General features: G+C 42.6%; 1 protein-coding gene across 1 annotated transcript in view; it reads right to left on the reverse strand.

Annotated features, from left to right (window-relative positions):
• The window catches only part of LOC144762581 (cadherin-related family member 4-like), a 372,673-nt gene that overhangs the window by 314,836 nt on the left and 38,691 nt on the right, over window positions 1-19,146 (reverse strand). The window contains exons 3-4 of the mRNA XM_078647805.1: window positions 18,485-18,665; window positions 17,048-17,204 (exon numbers count right to left, since the gene is read on the reverse strand). Coding sequence (XP_078503931.1) covers window positions 17,048-17,204; window positions 18,485-18,665 — 338 coding nt within the window. The remainder of the gene's footprint in view (window positions 1-17,047; window positions 17,205-18,484; window positions 18,666-19,146) is intronic.

Consider the following 19,146-nt stretch of genomic DNA (forward strand, 5'->3'; position numbering starts at 1 on the left):
ATTGCTTTTAAAATTTGAGTATGAAGGGGTTGGGTAGGCGTGGAGGTTCGTATATCGTTCAGGGGCTCATTCACGGTAAAAATTAATGTGGTCTGGGTGTCAATGGGGAGTGGGGAATGGAGAGTTGGGTACAGGGCAAAGGGGAAGCACAGCAGAGGTTGACACACCAGCAGGATGAGCCTCAGGGCCTGGCCATGAACCAGGCCCTGCGGCTACCTACTGCGTTTGGTCAAGATTGTGCATTGCAGAGGTTTGGCCACCTGCAGTGGGGTCCTGTGGCCAAACCCTTGAGAAGTCCATGCATAATTGGGATGGCCAACCGAAGTGCCATTCAGCATAGGGCCTGACCAAAGACCAGAAAGTTCTGGCCACATCAACTGTACTAGGACAAACACCACGTGCAGTAGTGGAGTTGGCTGAATATAATCAAAATACCCAGATGTATTCTGAAAAAACACAGTTTAAAGTGACGTTATAGATAGATATGGAAACCACATCATAGCATACATAAAAAAAAAATCTAAATATTTTTTGAATGAACTTCACCGAAACTGACATTATGTTTAGGTTTTTAAATAAGGTAAGAAAGTATGTTTACAATTCAAAAACACTGAAATGCTCTAGTTATGCTTTACTGTGTTAACTTGTGCTCCTACCATGCACTGCTTATGATCTGCTTATGATCTCACATATTAACTAAACAATGGAGCTGTGAACTTCCCAAGTAGTGTAATGTCCAATAAGGAAGCCCAATCAGTGGAAGCCCAATCAGTGTCTTCTTTGAAAAAGACTCAGAGCCGCTAGAGTTCGGGCGTATTTGCAGTGCACTGCAGATACGCCTGAACTCTAGCGGCAGATTATTGACTGAGAGCCCTTAATATGGAGGCTGCCCTGGTATGCTGATTATATATTTGCACATGACGACTTTGGATTTATTATTTATGAACCAGTATACATCGGTTAGGATACACTACATAAGCCCTGACGAAGTTCGGAAATCGAACGAAACCCGTTGGCTGATGTTCACTTACTATGTTTGATGAAATCTGAATAAAGTCTTTTTCATAGAAGACACTGATTGGGCTTACTTATTGGACATTACACTACTTGGGAAGTGCACCGCTCCATTGTTTAGTTTATATTTGTTCCCGGCCATCATGGGTTGCGCCCTTCAGCGGCAGGTGCAGGAGAGGATTGTGCATACCACTTATCTGATTTTGAACTTTAGACTTCATTTTGAGTACGCTGTCCAAGGCTAGTGCGGTATCTGGAGTCCGCCGTTGTTCCTCTATATCTTGATCTCACATATTACTTCACACATGACGTGTTAAATGACATCACTGGTGACATCTCAAATTACATTGTTGATGACGCACCAAATGCAATGCTCTAGTTGTCACCCTTAATTAAGCAGATGCTGTTACAAATATTATAAATCGTCTTACTGATTACACTAACTACCTTTGATGAATATTTGAGGATGTACATACACATCCCACAAAAAAAATATTTTTCATCAGAGGCGGTGCATAGGCTCCCTGAGTCCTGATATAGCACTCACAACATTTTCTTTCAATGGGGTGGCAGCCAATCAAATCCTTTTGAAGAATTTGCAGACCGTGATATCTTTAAAGTGGTCAGTGTGTTCACCTCTTTATTCCAACCTAAGCTATTCCTTAAATTCTAATTTCATAAAAACTAAAAAACTCATTAACACCAAACCAAGCAAACACATTTCCTTGAGTAAAGCTCTACATTTATGGCAAATTTGATGTAATTTGTTTTTTCTGCACCAAAAAACAAAGACCATGAAAACGAAAATGGGAATTTGGGCTTTTGAGACACACCTTACTCCCCCTCCTTCTTGACCTTGACCTACACAAAACTTCTTCTCAACTATTCAAATCGGGATTTGTTAGGTGCATCTAATCACCCGTGAGGGTATCCAAGCATCAAGAGTATTGCTGAAGGTGGGGCTCAGTTGAATAGCCATGTCTTGAGTACTTTTCTGATTTCCAGCAGAGAGGATGAGGTTTGTAGATGAAGTGGAACGTCATTCTAGGACTTCACAGAGAGGTAGCTGAAGGAGTGTCCACCACTGTTGCTGTGGCAGGGGGTGTAGGTGAGGAAGAGGGAAGGGGAGATCAGGTGTCTGGAGGGAAGGTGGAAGTTCAGTCGGTGGTTGATGTAAGCAGATCCCTGCTTGTGGAGGACTTTGAAAGTGTGGCTCAGCATCCTGAACTGGCATCTCTTCTGAGTGGGGAGTCAGTGGAGCTTTTTGAAGTGAGGGTGTTATGCGTCTGTTGAGGGAGGTCAAGGATGAGTCTGGCTGCTGAATAATTCTGGATAGGTTGCAGTCTCTTCGGGGGTGAGGTGATTTCTATGTAGCGTCCGTTGCCATACTCCAGTCAGCTGGTGAAAAGGGCTTGTGTGAGGGTCCATCTGGTGTCGATGGGGTGCCACCTGAAAATCTTGCATAGCATGCAGAGGCTAAGGAAGCAGGTGGACGAGACTGTGTTGGTCTGTCTTTTCATTGTCAGTTTGCTGTCCAGGATGATGATGAGGTTGTAGGTGTGGTCGGTTCGAGTGGGTGAGGGTCCTAGTTTGGGGGCCATCGGGCGTCATTCCATGGGAGGTGTTTTTAACAAAGATCAGCGTTTCTGTCATGTCTGTGTTGAGTTTTAGGCAGTTGTCTCTCATCCAGTTATTGATGACCATCATGCACCTGCGGAAGCGTCAGAGTGGTCTTCTGATAATGAGAGGATGAGTTGGGTATTGTCAGCATAGTACAGGTTGTTCAGACCATGCGATCTAACGAAATTGGCAAGGCGAGTCATGTAGGTGTTGAACAGGATAGGGCTACGGATAAACTTGATGGATCCCGCAGATGTTGTTCCTGGGTTCTGAGGTCAAGGGAGAAAGGCGGATTCTCTGGGTTATTCCAGTGAGGAAGGAGGAGATCTACTTGAGGCCATCTTCTTGGACTCTATGAATAATCCAAAGTGGCTTTTCCTATGGAAACTCTAAGTATAATGGTCTTGCCACTGTAACTGGTCCCTTCCTGAATCCTACTAAGGGATTGAAATAAAGATGGAAAGAGACTGTTGGCATTATGGAGAGTTCGGAGAGGGCTCTTAGAGCCTTGTTACATTTTTCAAAGCCTGTCATGCTTTCTATGCTTTTATCTCTTGCTCCAGGTCTGTCCAAATCAGTCAGTAATACCATTCTCATAACTTGGCTCATGGTGATCTTAATGTAGATGGTAAGGAATATACATTTCTCCTCCTTTGTGTGCTCCATTGCATTATCCATTCATTGTCTGAACTGGGGTGGCAGAGTGGCCTAAAGAACGGTGATGGATCAAACCCAGATCTTTTGACTGGGTGTGAGTTCTGGTACAACTCACATGTTTTGTGTGAGAGACAGATAGTTGCTGCAGAGTAGAAGTAACTTTTAGAGGAAGATATAAGGAGAACGAAACAAGATGAATATAGACACAAAAAAGAAAAAGGGAAAAGGGCCACCCTGTGCTTAATTTGGTAAAGAATGAGTGCCAGTACCGAATCCCTGCTCAGAACCCTGCGGCGGGTGCAATTAAACATTGGCATGCCAAATACCAAGGCTGCATCTTAAATCCACTTGCTGCCTCTGTAATCCGATACCAGACATCCGATACCAGACATTCTCTGCCTCTTTATCTCACACGTGCAGGTTTCTGCTTCCTCCTTTTGTGACAATTTTTCTGTCTTTTTCTTCCCCGTCTTTCCAATTTGGACGCCCATCCCTCCATTGAGCTTTTAGTGAATATCTTATGCAGAAAAATAAGTTATGGCCCCCCAAAATAAGTGCCAATGGTCCTCACCAGTGGTACAAAAGGGGGTGGTGATGGACGGAGCATCTGAACCAATCAAACACTCACACTCAGTCAAAAGATCTGGGTTATATGCAAATCAGTCTGACCCTGTGCCTCATGGGAACAGTCCAGCCTGAACTGCCAAGCCATGCCTTCCCTGGACCGTAAACAAGCTTCCGAGGACCGGTTTCTGGCATTCCAGCTGTCTTCAGCCCGGCTTGCTTGAATCCAGTGGCAAAGTGAACAAGGGACTCACGTCTGAGCATACCCTGCCACACTTATGGCGTCAAAAGCGGTACAAAAGGGGGTGGGGATGGCTTTAAAGCTGACAAAGTGGGTCCTCACCAGCAACTACCCGCTCAAATTAAGCACTGGCACCGAAGGAGGATTGCTGCTGGCCGTTTGTTGCTGGACTAGCTATGTTGTGTTAGAGGAAACTCAGAAGGTATATCTGTAGGCAAACCCTTAGGTTTGGTCATGAAGCCCTCACACACCAACCTAGTTGGTGTCATGCTTCATCATCGGGCCCACCACAGTGACACCGAATGTGTCCCGGGTGTGCTGCGACTCCAGATTACTGAGGAGCTGGTATTCTTACTGAGTGTGCAGTGTTGGTGAGAATGAAGATGAAAGGTTTTAAAAGCTATACAGGTGGTCCCAGTTCCCGAGGGTAAGAGGTAAATTTAATACCTGGGCCCCTGTTAGCAAGATAAAAAGGCTGTGGACGATGTGGAGTATATTAGGGGCTCCTACGTCCTTGTGGTCTACATGTTTCAGCCAGGCCTTTTGATTAAAACTGGCTTTCCTCAGGACCAAATGAGTATGTGTGGGTGAAAATAAACTATATTAAGTGAAAGTGTGTGGTAAAAAAGTGTTGCACTCGCTAAGGTGCCGTACGTGTAAGAGGGGGATTCCCTCTGCTTTACTGTACATAAAACACAAAGACAGTACAGACATACAAAAAGAGTCATTGATGTCAAGATAGGGAGATCATCAAAAAACTCCAAAATGACCCTACCCGCATCATCAAACCAGCAGATAAAGGTGGAGGGATAGTCATCATGAACAAAATCGACTACGACACCGAATGCCGCAGACTATTAAGCGACACTCGTAACTATAGAAAATTACTGAGAGACCCATCCAAAGATCTACAAAAAAAGATCACAGAACTAGTACAGGAGGCTTCTGACGCAGAATACATCTCAAAGCAAGAAGCTGAGTATCTCAACACACGTGATGCAAAAGTACCCTACTTTTACATCATGCCCAAGGTGCATAAAGGGGTCACCCCACCACCGGGCAGACCCATAGTGTCAGGGATAAAGTCCCTCCTAGAACCGTTATCACGGTTCTGCGATCACTACCTCAACCCATTGGTTCAGAAAACTCCATCCTACGTCAAAGACACGAAGCACCTCCTTAACATCATCAAGGATGTCAGTTTCGATAGAGACAAACACCTCCTGGTGGGATTGGACGTGGAGAGCCTATATACGAGCCTCCCTCAGGATGCCACACTGAAGGTACTCCATGATGTCTTGATGGAGATTGACTGGCAACATCGTACACCCCGTCACTTCATCTTGGATTGCGCCACGCTGGCATTAAAAGAGAACTATTTCCAATACGAAGATACATTCTTCTTACAAACGAATGGTACCTCGATGGGCAGTGTCTTTGCGCCGAGCGTGGCGGGGCTATATGTCCACCACTTTGAGCAGACAAATATCGAAGCCCCCACGAACCCCTACTCAGCAAATATAACAATTTGGCGTCGATATATTGACGATATCCTCATTGTCTGGGAAGGCAATGAGGAGACATTGAAAGATTTTCTCACCTGGATCAATAGCCTTGATCCCTTTCTAAAGTTCACCTGCACTAGCAGTTCTACTGAACTGGCGTTTCTGGACCTCAACATAAAAGCTGATCAGGGGGGTCTGACCACAACGACTCATTACAAACCGACTTCCAGGAACTCGTTGTTGCGCTTTGATAGTTTCCACCCCAGACCTTTGAGAGAGAACCTGCCATTTGGACAGTTCCTGCGCATTCGCCGGAACTGCAGCAACCTCCATGACTTCAAACACCAGTCCAAAGCCTTGGTCCACAAGTTGGGAGACCGTGGCTACCCATCCAGAATCATCACAAAATCCTGTAAACGAGCACGCAACCAAAACAGGGAGGCCCTTCTTGAGACCGTGGTCAGACCACCAGAAACACCCATCATGACGTGTGTCACCACCTATAACACCGCCTCCAATCAGGTCTCCAGCATAATTCGCAAAAATTGGAAGATCATCAATTCAGGCGCGAGGAACTGGGACCTCCCCCGCTTTGCTTACAAAAGAGCACAAAATCTGAAGGATCAGCTGGTAACCACGAGACCCAGAAAAACACAGCAAACCGGCCATACAATTTTAAACACTTGGGGCCTACCAGAACTAACAGGCCACCAACCATGTTACAACTGTAGCGTCTGCCACCTGACTACCCCTTCCAAAACATTGTCGTTGGAAGATGGTAAAACCTGGACACAACGACAATTCACGAACTGTAATTCATCTAACCTAGTATACCTAATCACCTGTCGCTGTGGCTTGAGATACATAGGCATGACGACCAGGAAGGTTAGAACCAGGATGACTGAACACAGGAGCACCATGCGCTGTGGTAAAAACATCAGCAAACTGACCCAGCACTTCATCGTGCAAAATCACACCCCGAATGATTTCACCTGGACGGTCATCGAACAATTCGCACTTTCAGCTTGTGATGAGAAGACTCTGCTCACCAAAGAGCAACGCTGGATTTATCGCCTTTCTACCCATATAGAGGGGCTCAATGATTCCATCCCGTGGAATGCTCTGGCGAGATAAACACTCCTATGTAAAGTATTGGTCAGTATCCCTGTCTGCGCTCAGACTCGTGATCTGTCCCTACTCTGTAATTGCCTTCTTTGCCTATATACCTTGCAATCGCTGTTGTTGCTTTTTAAACCTTAAAAGACCCACACGGGCTTCTTTTCCTTTTTTTGCCCCAGTTGCGCACGCACTCGCGCGCACATGCCACTACCAATGCTAACCTAGTCCTGGTACCATGGCGCATGCGCGAATGGATAGCGCTCGCACACACCTCTACCACGCATGCGCTGGAAACCTCACATCGCGCATGCGCAACGCGCAGACCGCTAGCTCCCAGCGCCCGCGCTCTAAAAAGGAAACGCGACCGCGCCCTCTCCCCTCTCCAGGTGATAACAATCAAACCGGCTATTTAAGCCCATACCTGACTCTGGCAAAGCTCATTCGGGACACTGGAGCAGGACGATAGGTCGCAGGAACCGCTGATCGGAAATACCGTGAGTAAGCTTGATCTCTGCACAACGCTCTGGGTAAGCAACAATTTCTCTCCACAGGTACTATCCTAACTGTAATCCTCTACAAACATTTAGGATCTTCTTTCCCTCCCTGCCAAGTGACCCATGAGGCTTTAACAGCAAGTAGCAAGTGTGAGGAATTATGTACCATACTTACCTGTACCTCACGCTATGCCTGTTTCGCTGTGTAGCCCACCACTGCCACTGCGTTTAATATTTAACCGCCATAGTTCACCTTAGCCATGGCACACTCATGGCATTGTTACTTGCCGCTCTAGGTCGCTCACGCACACCAGAAGCCGGCTATTTGTTGTGTTTTGGTTAATACCATTCTCAATGACTCTTTTTGTATGTCTGTACTGTCTTTGTGTTTTATGTACAGTAAAGCAGAGGGAATCCCCCTCTTACACGTACGGCACCTTAGCGAGTGCAACACTTTTTTACCACACACTTTCACTTAATATAGTTTATTTTCACCCACACATACTCATTTGGTCCTGAGGAAAGCCAGTTTTAATCAAAAGGCCTGGCTGAAACATGTAGACCACAAGGACGTAGGAGCCCCTAATATACTCCACATCGTCCACAGCCTTTTTATCTTGCTAACAGGGGCCCAGGTATTAAATTTACCTCTTACCCTCGGGAACTGGGACCACCTGTATAGCTTTTAAAACCTTTCATCTTCATTCTCACCAACACTGCACACTCAGTAAGAATACCAGCTCCTCAGTAATCTGGAGTCGCAGCACACCCGGGACACATTCGGTGTCACTGTGGTGGGCCCGATGATGAAGCATGACACCAACTAGGTTGGTGTGTGAGGGCTTCATGACCAAACCTAAGGGTTTGCCTACAGATATACCTTCTGAGTTTCCTCTAACACAACATAGCTAGTCCTATATTGATATCTCTACATATAACCAGGGGACCCGGACTGGCTTACCTAGTCCTCTCTCTCCCTTTTGATTTGCTGGCCGTTTGTTGCTGCCAGGAAGGGGGGGGACTCCAATCCCCAGTGCAAATGCAAAATTCGCTAATATAGAATTCGCACATTTGCGAGGAAATGCATTTAATGAATCTATATTTGAGATTCCTTAAATGCAATACATTAACCATTTCTACATTGCGAATTCGCTATTTTTGGTCGCTATTTACCACGAAGTCTGACTTCGTGGTAAATAGCGAAAAAATAGAAAAAAGCACTTTAGTGCATTTTTCTCAATTGCATGTTACACACACACATGTCCTTTGGACATGTGTGTGCGCAACACCTGTGTAAATTTACATTTCAGGGGTGCTACAGGGTGTCCTTTGGACACCCAGGCACCCTTGAAATCGCAATCTTATTTGCGATTAGCTAATTGCTAATCGCAAATAAGGAATAACTCCCCATTCATTCCTATGGGCCTTTAGGCCCATAGGAATGAATGGGGAGTTATTCCTTATTTGCGATTAGCAATTAGCTAATCGCAAATAAGGAATAACTCCCCATTCATTCCTATGGGCCTTTAGGCCCATAGGAATGAATGGGGAGTTATTCCTTATTTGCGATTAGCAATTAGCTAATCGCAAATAAGGAATCAGTGGGAATCGCAATAAATATTGCAATTCCTACATGAATCCCATTTTGCGAGTCTGTAATAGCGATTCCTTATGAATCGCTATTATAGACTCGCAAAACGGGTCTTTCATGAATCTAGCTGATAGTGACAATGTTAAGTTTGTAAAAGTTGTTTAGTGGAATGTAGCAGGATTGCAAACCAAGATAGGCAATCCAAAGTGGTCTGAGTTTATAAAAGGGTTTCATATCACATGTTTTCAAGAGACGTTGCTAAAGGAGCCCGTACATATGAATGGATATCGTACCTATCATACGGCAGTTGTTGCAGGAAACCATGGGCGGGCAAAGACGGGCTAGCTATGTATGTTTCTAACATATTAAATATTGGGAAAATTGCATTGAAATATGAGGAGGCATATTATCAATTGATGGAGTTGTATATTGGGAGAAAGAAAAGAGTGGTTTTGGTAAATTTTTATAATAATGCACCGACGGATCAGACAGCTGGAATTTTAGAAAACCTGTTAAATGGTCTCTAAATAATGTTAACAGAAAGTAGAGGGGATGTATACATTGTCTGGGGGGACTTTACTATTACACTGTGTTCTAAAAATGGTACTAATATATGTGGTATTATGAACGAAGAAGGGGAAAGTGAAACCCATTTCTCTCACACACAATACAGGAACATCTTAAATGAAATGTCTTGTGATCTCGACTTAGGATTTGCAAATGAGTTAAGTCTTACCCCGGTGCCATTCAAGAGTACTTTCAATGGAAGAGGAGGTTTTACAACAATAGATTACATCCTGCTCTCTGCAAACTTAGCATCAAAGACGGGTCAATTTATAACACATGACATCATTGTGGGTGATCATTTCCCTCTGAGCATGTCACTTAAACTGCTAACCTCTCAAACTAAGCATGATCTTACAGTTGTTCATGCCCCCCAACAGATGTAAATGAAAAGGAAAAACGGTTATGCCCTCAAATGGCTGATGGTCGATCCACTAGAAACAACACAAAAAATAGTGGCAAAAAGTATTACAGCAATGGAAGCCATTCTAAATGAAAACACAACACACAAAATTCTTCTGACATCCTTTCACAAGGTCAATAAATGAAAACTTATGGGTATCAAAGAGTAACTCCATAGGAAAGCCTAAAGGATGGTTTGACTCAAAGTGTAAAAAAGCATAGTCCACATTGAAAAGAGAGTCCCATGGTATTCCTAGGAACGCGATTGCACTAAGGGAGGCAAGGAAGGTATACATAAATGCGATCAAAGAATGTAAAAGGGTGTTAAAAGAATAACTTTGGCAGTCCTTCTATAAAACCACTGAGTCTAAGGATGGGGCAGCCTTTTGGAGGGCCGTAAGGGCTCCCTTCCTAGACCCGGGAGACACCTATACCACCGAAGTAGCGATCACGAAGAGCAGTAGGTGGCGTATTTCACAAATATCTTTGATAACCATGATCCTGTAAATCCTATAGAAATTTTAAATGAGGGAGGTGAGGAAAACAATTTAATATGTTTGTTAACGGTAACTGACCTTCAAATTACCCTGGATGAGGTAAACAGGGCAATTATGGCAAGTAAAGGCGGTAACGCACCTGGCCCTGATGGGATTCCCGTAGATCTATATAAGACTAATTTAGAACTCTGGGGTCCAATATTGACCCAAATAATCACGGCCAGTTGCTCTACAAAGTACATTGAGACTTGGACGGAATCCATTTTAGTTCCCATTTTAAAAAAAGGGAAATAGACAAGATCCAACATGTTAACGACCGATATCCCTGCTGGATTCTTCGGCGAAAATAGCAGGACGCATTGCATCAGGGAGACTACAAGACCGGACCGAGGAAAATAAAATCTTATCAGATTTACAATTTGGATTCTGGAAGGGAATGGGAACTGTAGAACAAAGCCTTAACCTGAGTACCCTTATCGGTAAATACACCTGCCTAAAAAAAGGAAGGCTATTTTTAGCGTTTGTAGACCTAGCCGCAGCCTTTGACTGTGTAATACACGAGAGGCTGTGAGGGTGTTGTGTTTCTATCTAGGACCCTAATCGATATTCCCGTTTATGCACTTATGTGGCTATAATAAATAATATCCTTATAAAGGCATAAGAATCATATCCATATTTAGTAATAGCCCATGCAGTCCAAATACAGCAAGGCTACTCCCCTAGACTCCTAGAAAGTACAACGCGTTCTATAAACAAACCAAGCCTCCAGCAGCCCGGGAAATCCCCCTGCTCTTGTTTTGATTTGCACAAGAACTCCTAGAGTCAGAAAGAACTGTTAGTTCTTGGTGACGTCTTATGTCCAACCTTACGTCAAACCCGGCAACTTTCAGGTATAAATATACCAACGTTGCCTTAATCAAACACACGGTGGTTTGGAGCAGAGCGGCTATCTACTTGCCCGGAAGCCCAGCTGATGCGATGAGCCGAAGGAAGCCGCCCCTCCCCTTTGACGCACTGAGAAAGACGCTGTCTTTTTCTCCAGCCGAGAAAATCCAGCTCTGGTGTTTCCAGCCGCCCTTGCGGGTTGCTGGGATATCGAGTCCTGAGAGAGAGATACAAGACCTCCTTCATTCTATTACCAAGGTACGGAGCTGACTAAACCCTTAAGAGAATTCTTGATTCAGATCTTAGGCTTAGGTCAGGTACACCGGGGTAGGCGTAGATTAGAAGCACCAGTTGAGTACGTTAGTCAATGTTTTTATGTATGTATATATTTTATCCATTTTAAAGTATCATATGGCTAAGAAACCGTATCAATGCTTTTAAAGTATTATTTTATAATACTCCTTTTACTGTACGCACTTTACTTTATACTAAGTATTGCAATTGTGGCAATTAATTTCTCTTGCATGAGAAAGAAGACTGCTCAATAAACAACACCTTTTATTGAAAACGCCCGTCTCTCTATTTCTCTGCACTCTGGTGAAACTAAGTACGCACGATTGACTGAGTGAAATAAGTGTCTATTGTTTTCACACAACTCTAGAGATACACTCTTTATTCTGAGGGAGCAAAGTTGTCATGTTTATGCAGTTGTCAGAAGCAAATCCTTTCTTGTCTAAATCAGGAGAGTTAACTCTTTCCTGAACATTCGAGAAAGTATTCTAGAGACCTTTGAGCTAGCTGTCAAAACTAATAAAGTCTAATATAGTCAGTAGAGACCTAGTTCACCTCAGTCCTAGGTCTACACTGCTGTTTATATTATTCCAATGCGCAGAGCCTATTGGGAATATAGGAACTACACTACAAGGGGTTCTTCAGGAACTGGGGGTGAATGACACGAATATATATTTTCTGAAACACCTTTATCAGATCACAAAAGGTAGGGTTCGCAATTGCATTAATGAAGAGTGTACAGTACCCTTCCCAATTAAGAAGGGGGTCAGGCAAGGATGCGTCTTGGCCCTCTTCCTTTTTAATCTTTATACAAATGGCTTAGAACAAGCACTGATGAAAACAGGTCAAGATTTCCCTGTCATTAAAGGGCGAGCTATGACAGTATTAATGTATGCAGATGATGCCGTCCTGATGTGTCGCGCCCAAGTGGGCTTACAAAGAATATCGGATGGTTTTGTAGCATTTATGCGAGACCTAGGCCTAAGGGTAAACACATCAAAAACGTTTATCATGAGGTGCGGCACAGGTAGCAAAAAATGTAGAGAGATGTTCATTGAGAATCACAGAATAAACTTTATTAACACTTTTAGTTATTTAGGAATATTATTTGACCATATAGCCACATGGGCCCAGGCGGTGCAGATGAAAAACCTCGCCTTCATGAAAACCACTGCAGCCTTAATTAACTTTTCAAATAAATTAGGCACAATGCCCCCTCAAGCACTATTACAAATGTATAGGGCCAAATGTGTATCGACAGCTTTGTATGGTGCGGGAGTGTGGGGACACTGTAATGTTCAACCCCTACAAACGGTAGAAAATCAATTCCTAAGATATATATTGGCTCTCCCAAGTAGCGTATCATCATATGTCTGTCATGCAGAATTGGGGGTCCCATTTTTAACAGACCTAATTAAAAAATAACTAATCATGCTTTGGCACAGGTTATGGACAAATGAGGAAACCCACCTAAATCAGGAGATCTTTACCGATGTTATTGGAATGACTGACACGCTGAAAATGAAGTGGCTAAAATATGTTCAGGACTTTCTGTACGATTTAGGATATCCCAACTTTTACAACGAACCAAGCACAATGAGAGCGATATCAAGAAAGGAGCTGAAATCAAATTGTATAGCATTACTCAAATCTTGTTGCTTATCAGAAGAAGCCACCAAGCCCACAGTACTACATCACCAGATGACAGTAATAACTTATAGTATTCAACCCTACCTCACCTTAGTACGTGGTCAATATGACAGACTGCTATTAGCAAGATTCAGATTAGATATATTCCATCGCACCATTAGTTTCCTGAAAATGAATGAATGGGCAAGGGTGATGCAATTATGCCCATGCAATGCCACTTCAGCGCAAACAAAAATCCACGTAGTCTTTTTCTGTAAATTTTATAATTTTCAAAGGAAACAAGCATTTGCAATGCAATAGGTCTCGCATTAGGAAAGTTCGAGCTATTGGTTTTGTAAATTACACATTTTTTATTTATGTGTTGGTGTTGAAAATAGCTAAATTAATAGCTTTGTCATTTACAATGCCAATAGTTTTAACTTTCGCAAATTTGACACCTATAGCATTTGCAATGCAATATGTGTTGTATTTACGTGACTTAGATGTATTGATATTACAAAGAACATTGGCTTTTATTTTTTTTTAATAATTAATACTTAAATAAAAGTTATTGTAATTTATAATCCCAATAGCTTAAACTTTTGAAAATAACTTTTGTGAAGATTATGTTCAGTGTATTTTATTGTGACGAAAATCCAAGAACAGAAGTGAAATATTAACATCTTTTTGTGACATTTGTAATGAAGCTTGAAACATTGAGAAAACATATTTGAACCAGTTGTTGTTGAATGGTTGTACAGATTGATGCAGTGGTGGCGACGAGTGATACTGTGGTGTTCAGTGATGCTGTGGCAGCGCATAGTGATGTTGTGGTGCCCCTGAGTGATGCTGTGGTGGTGCTGAGTGATGCTGTGGTGATGGGATAGATAGATAGAGTGAGGGCGATAGATAGATAGAGGGATGGTGATAGATAGATAGAGGGAGGGTGATAGATAGATAGAGGGGGCGATAGATAGATAGAGGGAGGGCGATAGATAGAGGAGGGCGATAGATAGAGGGAGGGCGATAGCTAGAGTGAGGACGATAGATAGATAGATAGATAGATAGATAGATAGATAGATAGATAGATAGATAGATAGATAGAGTGAGGGCGATAGATATATAGATAGAGTGAGGGCGATAGATAGAGTGAGGGCGATAGATAGAGTGAGGGAGATAGATAGAGTGAGGGCGATAGATAGATAGATAGATAGATAGATAGATAGATAGATAGATAGATAGATAGATAGATAGAGTGAGGGCGATAGATAGATAGAGTGAGGGCAATTAAAAAAGGGGAAAAGACGCCTATGTCTTCTTGGTGCAGTACCTGTAGCAGGATAATTATGAATCAGTATGGTCATCTCGCCTAGGGATAATTTTCTTTCTAACGAAGGATAACTTGATTTCTTCTTTTTAGAAGAAAAACATACCTTCTTGTAGGTTGTAATTCCGTCCCGAAGGTATGGATAATCCAGATTTACTTGTTCTGTCCTCATGAAATTTCTGGCAAACGAGTGCCCCGTAAACCAATGTACGGAAGGCAAATCCCCAAACATGGGGAATAAACCAAATGTGTACCTGTATAGAGATACATATATAGCCAAATCAAAAACCCTCTGAATCAATAAACTGTATAGTCCCAGACTTCTTATCTGACGTTCGAGTTACAGAGACTTTGCAGAAAGAATCAGAATTACTGCTTTATATTCCTTTGAATGTAGCAATTTTTATATGATTTTCATGTGAAGTGAGTGATTCATTGCATTTTAAATACATTATGTTTATTGTCACATATGAATCGGTTTTAATTGAATGTTTTTTTTTCGTAAGCAGAAATAATAAAGCAATCATTTTTGCAACACAGGGGAGGAAGGGGACACAGAAGCAAGACAAGTCAGGGCAGTGCAGGGGGCATGAAAGCACCACAGGATTAGTAGAGGGGACATGGAAGCAACACAGGTGAGGGCGTGGGGGGACACAGAAGCAATACAGTAGAAGGTCAGAGCAAAACCATCATGGAGAAGCATATAAGTGATAGCAACAGGGAGATGGATGGGATCAGGCCGCAGCACGAGAGGGGACGGAAATACACATGGTAGGGGCCTCAAAAACATACATTCTCTGTATGTGCTTACACACACACAAAAATAGTAGTTCCCCAACATTAAGTACAGATGCCAGGCAAACACACAAATGGAAAAGAGGCAATGCTCCATGAGAGGAACAAACACAAGACTGAAAAGCTGGGACACAAATAGAAACGGGCAAATTGGAGTGACTAGGAATGCCAAACAATGGTAAGCAATGGGCTCCAAGCCACACCATGCACTAGATAAACCACAAAAAGCATCAGGACAGAAAGAGCATGCGCAATCCATTTTGCTCGATTTAAATATGCATGTATATTAAGCAGTAGGGATGGTAGTGTTGATAAGCTCCCGTCCAAAAGGTAACCCGTGGCATGTACGGATTTGGCTCATGGCCCCCCAGGGTGCACATGCTGGTAAAGATGAAATCAGAACACACACCTGTGCATATACGGCGCCATAACTGAGGCTCGACAACTTGGACATCAACTGTTTGATGGTAAACTAAATTTGTTTTTAATAATAATGTTCTTATAAAAAGGAGAAAAAGCAAGGAAGCCCCTAAACACATCCCCAAATAAATAGAGCAAACATGGTCTGTAAAAATGAGTCAAAGAAGATGCCTTCAGCAGGAAATGCTGGGCTGGATGAAAAATTGATGAAGCAACTTGGCCATAATAAATGAAATGGTGCAGATATACCCTCTGCCAAGAGCTCAATATTCTATTCAAACAAGTAAAACAAGCATTTGCCGCGCGGCCGTGAAAGGCACACGGATGCGCGGCAGCGAAAGAGATCGCGATCAAGGGCTCATCAACGCGTGCGCTTGTGCGGCAAAAGTGACAGCACCCGAGGCGGCTGTGCACGTCAGGCGCATTTGGGGATGCAGTGAACGCAACGAAATTCGTTTGATTTATTTATATATTTACTTACCTGCAAACCTCCATTATCCATACATTACTAACCCTCACCCTGCCCCTCCCCCTCCCCATGTCACCGCCCCGGCAGGTACTCCCCTACCGACCGCGGCTGCGCGTGATAGTGAGCTGATCCCCACAAAAGAAGCATTCCTCAGAGCACCTACGGAAGTCTCAGCCAGCCCAGCACATGCGCTGGATCAGGCCGAGACCTAAAAATGGTTACTACCGATTTTAAAGAAACTCGCTTTTAGAAGATGCCGACCGGCGTTTTTAGCTTCACAACTTTTAAACAATGAATTTGTGATATGGTTTTTAACAAATTTTCTGAAAAGCTTGGTAAAATGTAGGAAATCAATAATGGGATGGATTATCTGCACTACAACTGTTATTTTTATAGAAAATTAGATTATATCTGTGAAATTTTGAATTATTATGTATTTATGTGCTTTTATGATTCTCGTTTGTAGAAATCGAATAAAGCTTGTTTACTTGCTTGCTTACTGGCACCATCACGAAATAAATTGACCCAGCCTTAACGCCGAGTACTTAAAATAGTTTGCATTGAAATAATTGTGTAGGTTACTTATAACATTCAAATGTGCAGGGGTGGAAAGCTGCATAAATAAATACTTTAATTTGTGTGTATTTTGAACAATACCGATTTGCGTACTGGCCAGCAACATAATCTGCATAGTGGAGATATGTTCTTGATGCTGCACTTTGAATTCACTTGGTTCAAACATCATCCTTTCAGAAATACTCCTATATAGGACTTTGCAGTCATCTAGATGTGGCTGGGAACCCTCTGGAAACCGTGTAAGTAGGGTATATGGTATACCAATTATCGCACATAAAAGTACTGAGAAGCAGAGCCATCGCATTTTATGCATCACCCATGAAAAGATGGTTCTAAATATCTTTTAATAATATGTGAACGTCAATGATGGTAACAACAATTACTCACAGTTACTTCATTGTCAACGAGTTGAAATTTGCCAGCAGAATAGTCATCAGTATCCATGGCATAGCTTAGAACATTATTAGGAGCCAAGATGTCATCATCCCAACATTTTAGGTGTAGCAAAGAGGTATTAACTGGCGTCGTTTCAGGAAGTTGAATGCTACATGAATTTCAAAAGGGAAAAGAAGCGCAGTTGACATTGATAAATTATGTTTAAAGTATGTTTATGTTAACTGCAAGTAAAAGGTATCACATTTAGTTGATTTCTTTTTTTTTAATAAATCTTTTTTGACATTTTTCGAAAAGCAATCCAGCCCCCCCCCTCCCACGCCCCTGCCCCAGTGCGGAAAAATAACAATTACAAAGAAGGTAACATGAATAAAGTTGCCCAAAAAAACATTACTCCAACTATCTTTAACAGAAGCTGTATAAAAGTGAGCCCCGATCCCGCAGCCATTGCAGAGATCCAACCCCAAAAAGGACCCCTTTGCTTGCGCCCTTGCCTTTCCATACGTATATTGCCATCTCAGTATGATACATGGCCACAAGGCGGGCTAAACATCGCTGAGCCGAGGATGGATAGTGATTCAACCACGCCGTCGCCAGACACAGTCTTAAAACCATCATTGCAATAAACACTAATGCCTGTGCCTAGCAAGGGACTGCCTCACTATCAACCCCGAGTAAAATAAATTGCGGATTTAGTTGTACTACTAATCCTAGTCTACCCTCCAAAAACTCTATATATCCCCTATCAATCCCCCCACGGATGGACAACTTGCCAACATATGAACCAAATCGGCACTGTGTAAGTAGCAACGAGGACAATGCACATTTTTTGTTCCCCCCATTTCGCTATTTCCTATGGAGTATGATACAGTTTATAACAGTTAAGGCAGTAGAAAAGGTCTTGGCAATGGATACTCCTATCGGGATACTTTATAAGTTGCTTAACGAGTCAATGCCAGTCGATATGGACAAGCAGGAAATGTGGTGGGAAAGAACGTTTGCGTAGTTAAAGATACATTCCTCGAGTCCCGGAACGTAGCTCAGACTACTTTAATGTCCGCATATTTGCAAGTGCATCATTTTACAACCTGAAAGGTATCAAATTTTGATGGGAGAACATTATATTTGTCTTCGTCACGCATTCAAAATTAGGTGTATGTTTTCAATATGCCACTGCTAATTTCAGGTAAATGCCTAGAGCTGAAAAACATTTATATTTGCTATACTGTTCAATAAAGTCAGAATTGTTGGTATCTCAGGTTTTTTGACAGTGGCGGTCACATCGGTATGTGTATAACTTTGATTGTATCTGTTTTCCTTGCAAGCACCCTTTCAATATATTTATTCTACACGTGCATCTGGTCATGCAGCGTTGCAGTAATCAAGTCATTATTCATTGGATATAACTGAAGTGTCATGTGAACTACTCACACTATTGAATAATCCTCACATCTGGGAAAATTGTCATTCAAGTCCAGAAGAGAGAAGGTCAGCTGAGCCTGCACAGGATGCACTCTGTCTTTGTCATATGCTTGAACTCGCACTACCCTTATAGGAGGGATACTGCTATCTTCATAGTCCAGTGGGAAGGACAATGAAATGTCTCCTGTATCTTCATGATGCAAAGGAAAGAAACACGTGGTTATGTATATTTAAAATGATGTCTTAGCAAATGCATTTCATTGAGAACATACTTCAGGACACAAATAAAAACAGCTCTGAAACATGATCCATACCACGACAAGGCTCAAGTCAGTGAAGATAGCTTCAGTATGATAGTCTTTTTTGATGATGTGGCTGTAGTCAGTTATCAATTGAACGTTACATGTGTTTTACGTGATAGAAAGTGTAACACCCCACAACCAATACAAAATTGGGTCTATAGGAAACTTCTGGGTCCTCAGCAAAAAAGCATAATCAAAAAAAGCATTAGCATTAGCAAATCAAATGAAAACTGGCCCCACCAGACATGGCACTGAATGCTCTTCATTCTTGTCTGCTACTTATATGTGCATCAGCAATGTGTCTCTCTTCGGGCCTCATTCTGATGGCGGTTGGACGAGCGTCTGACCGCCATCATATTGGGATGGAGA

This window comes from Lissotriton helveticus, chromosome 1_1 (genome assembly GCF_964261635.1).
Source record: "Lissotriton helveticus chromosome 1_1, aLisHel1.1, whole genome shotgun sequence".
Taxonomy (NCBI): Eukaryota; Metazoa; Chordata; class Amphibia; order Caudata; family Salamandridae; genus Lissotriton; species Lissotriton helveticus.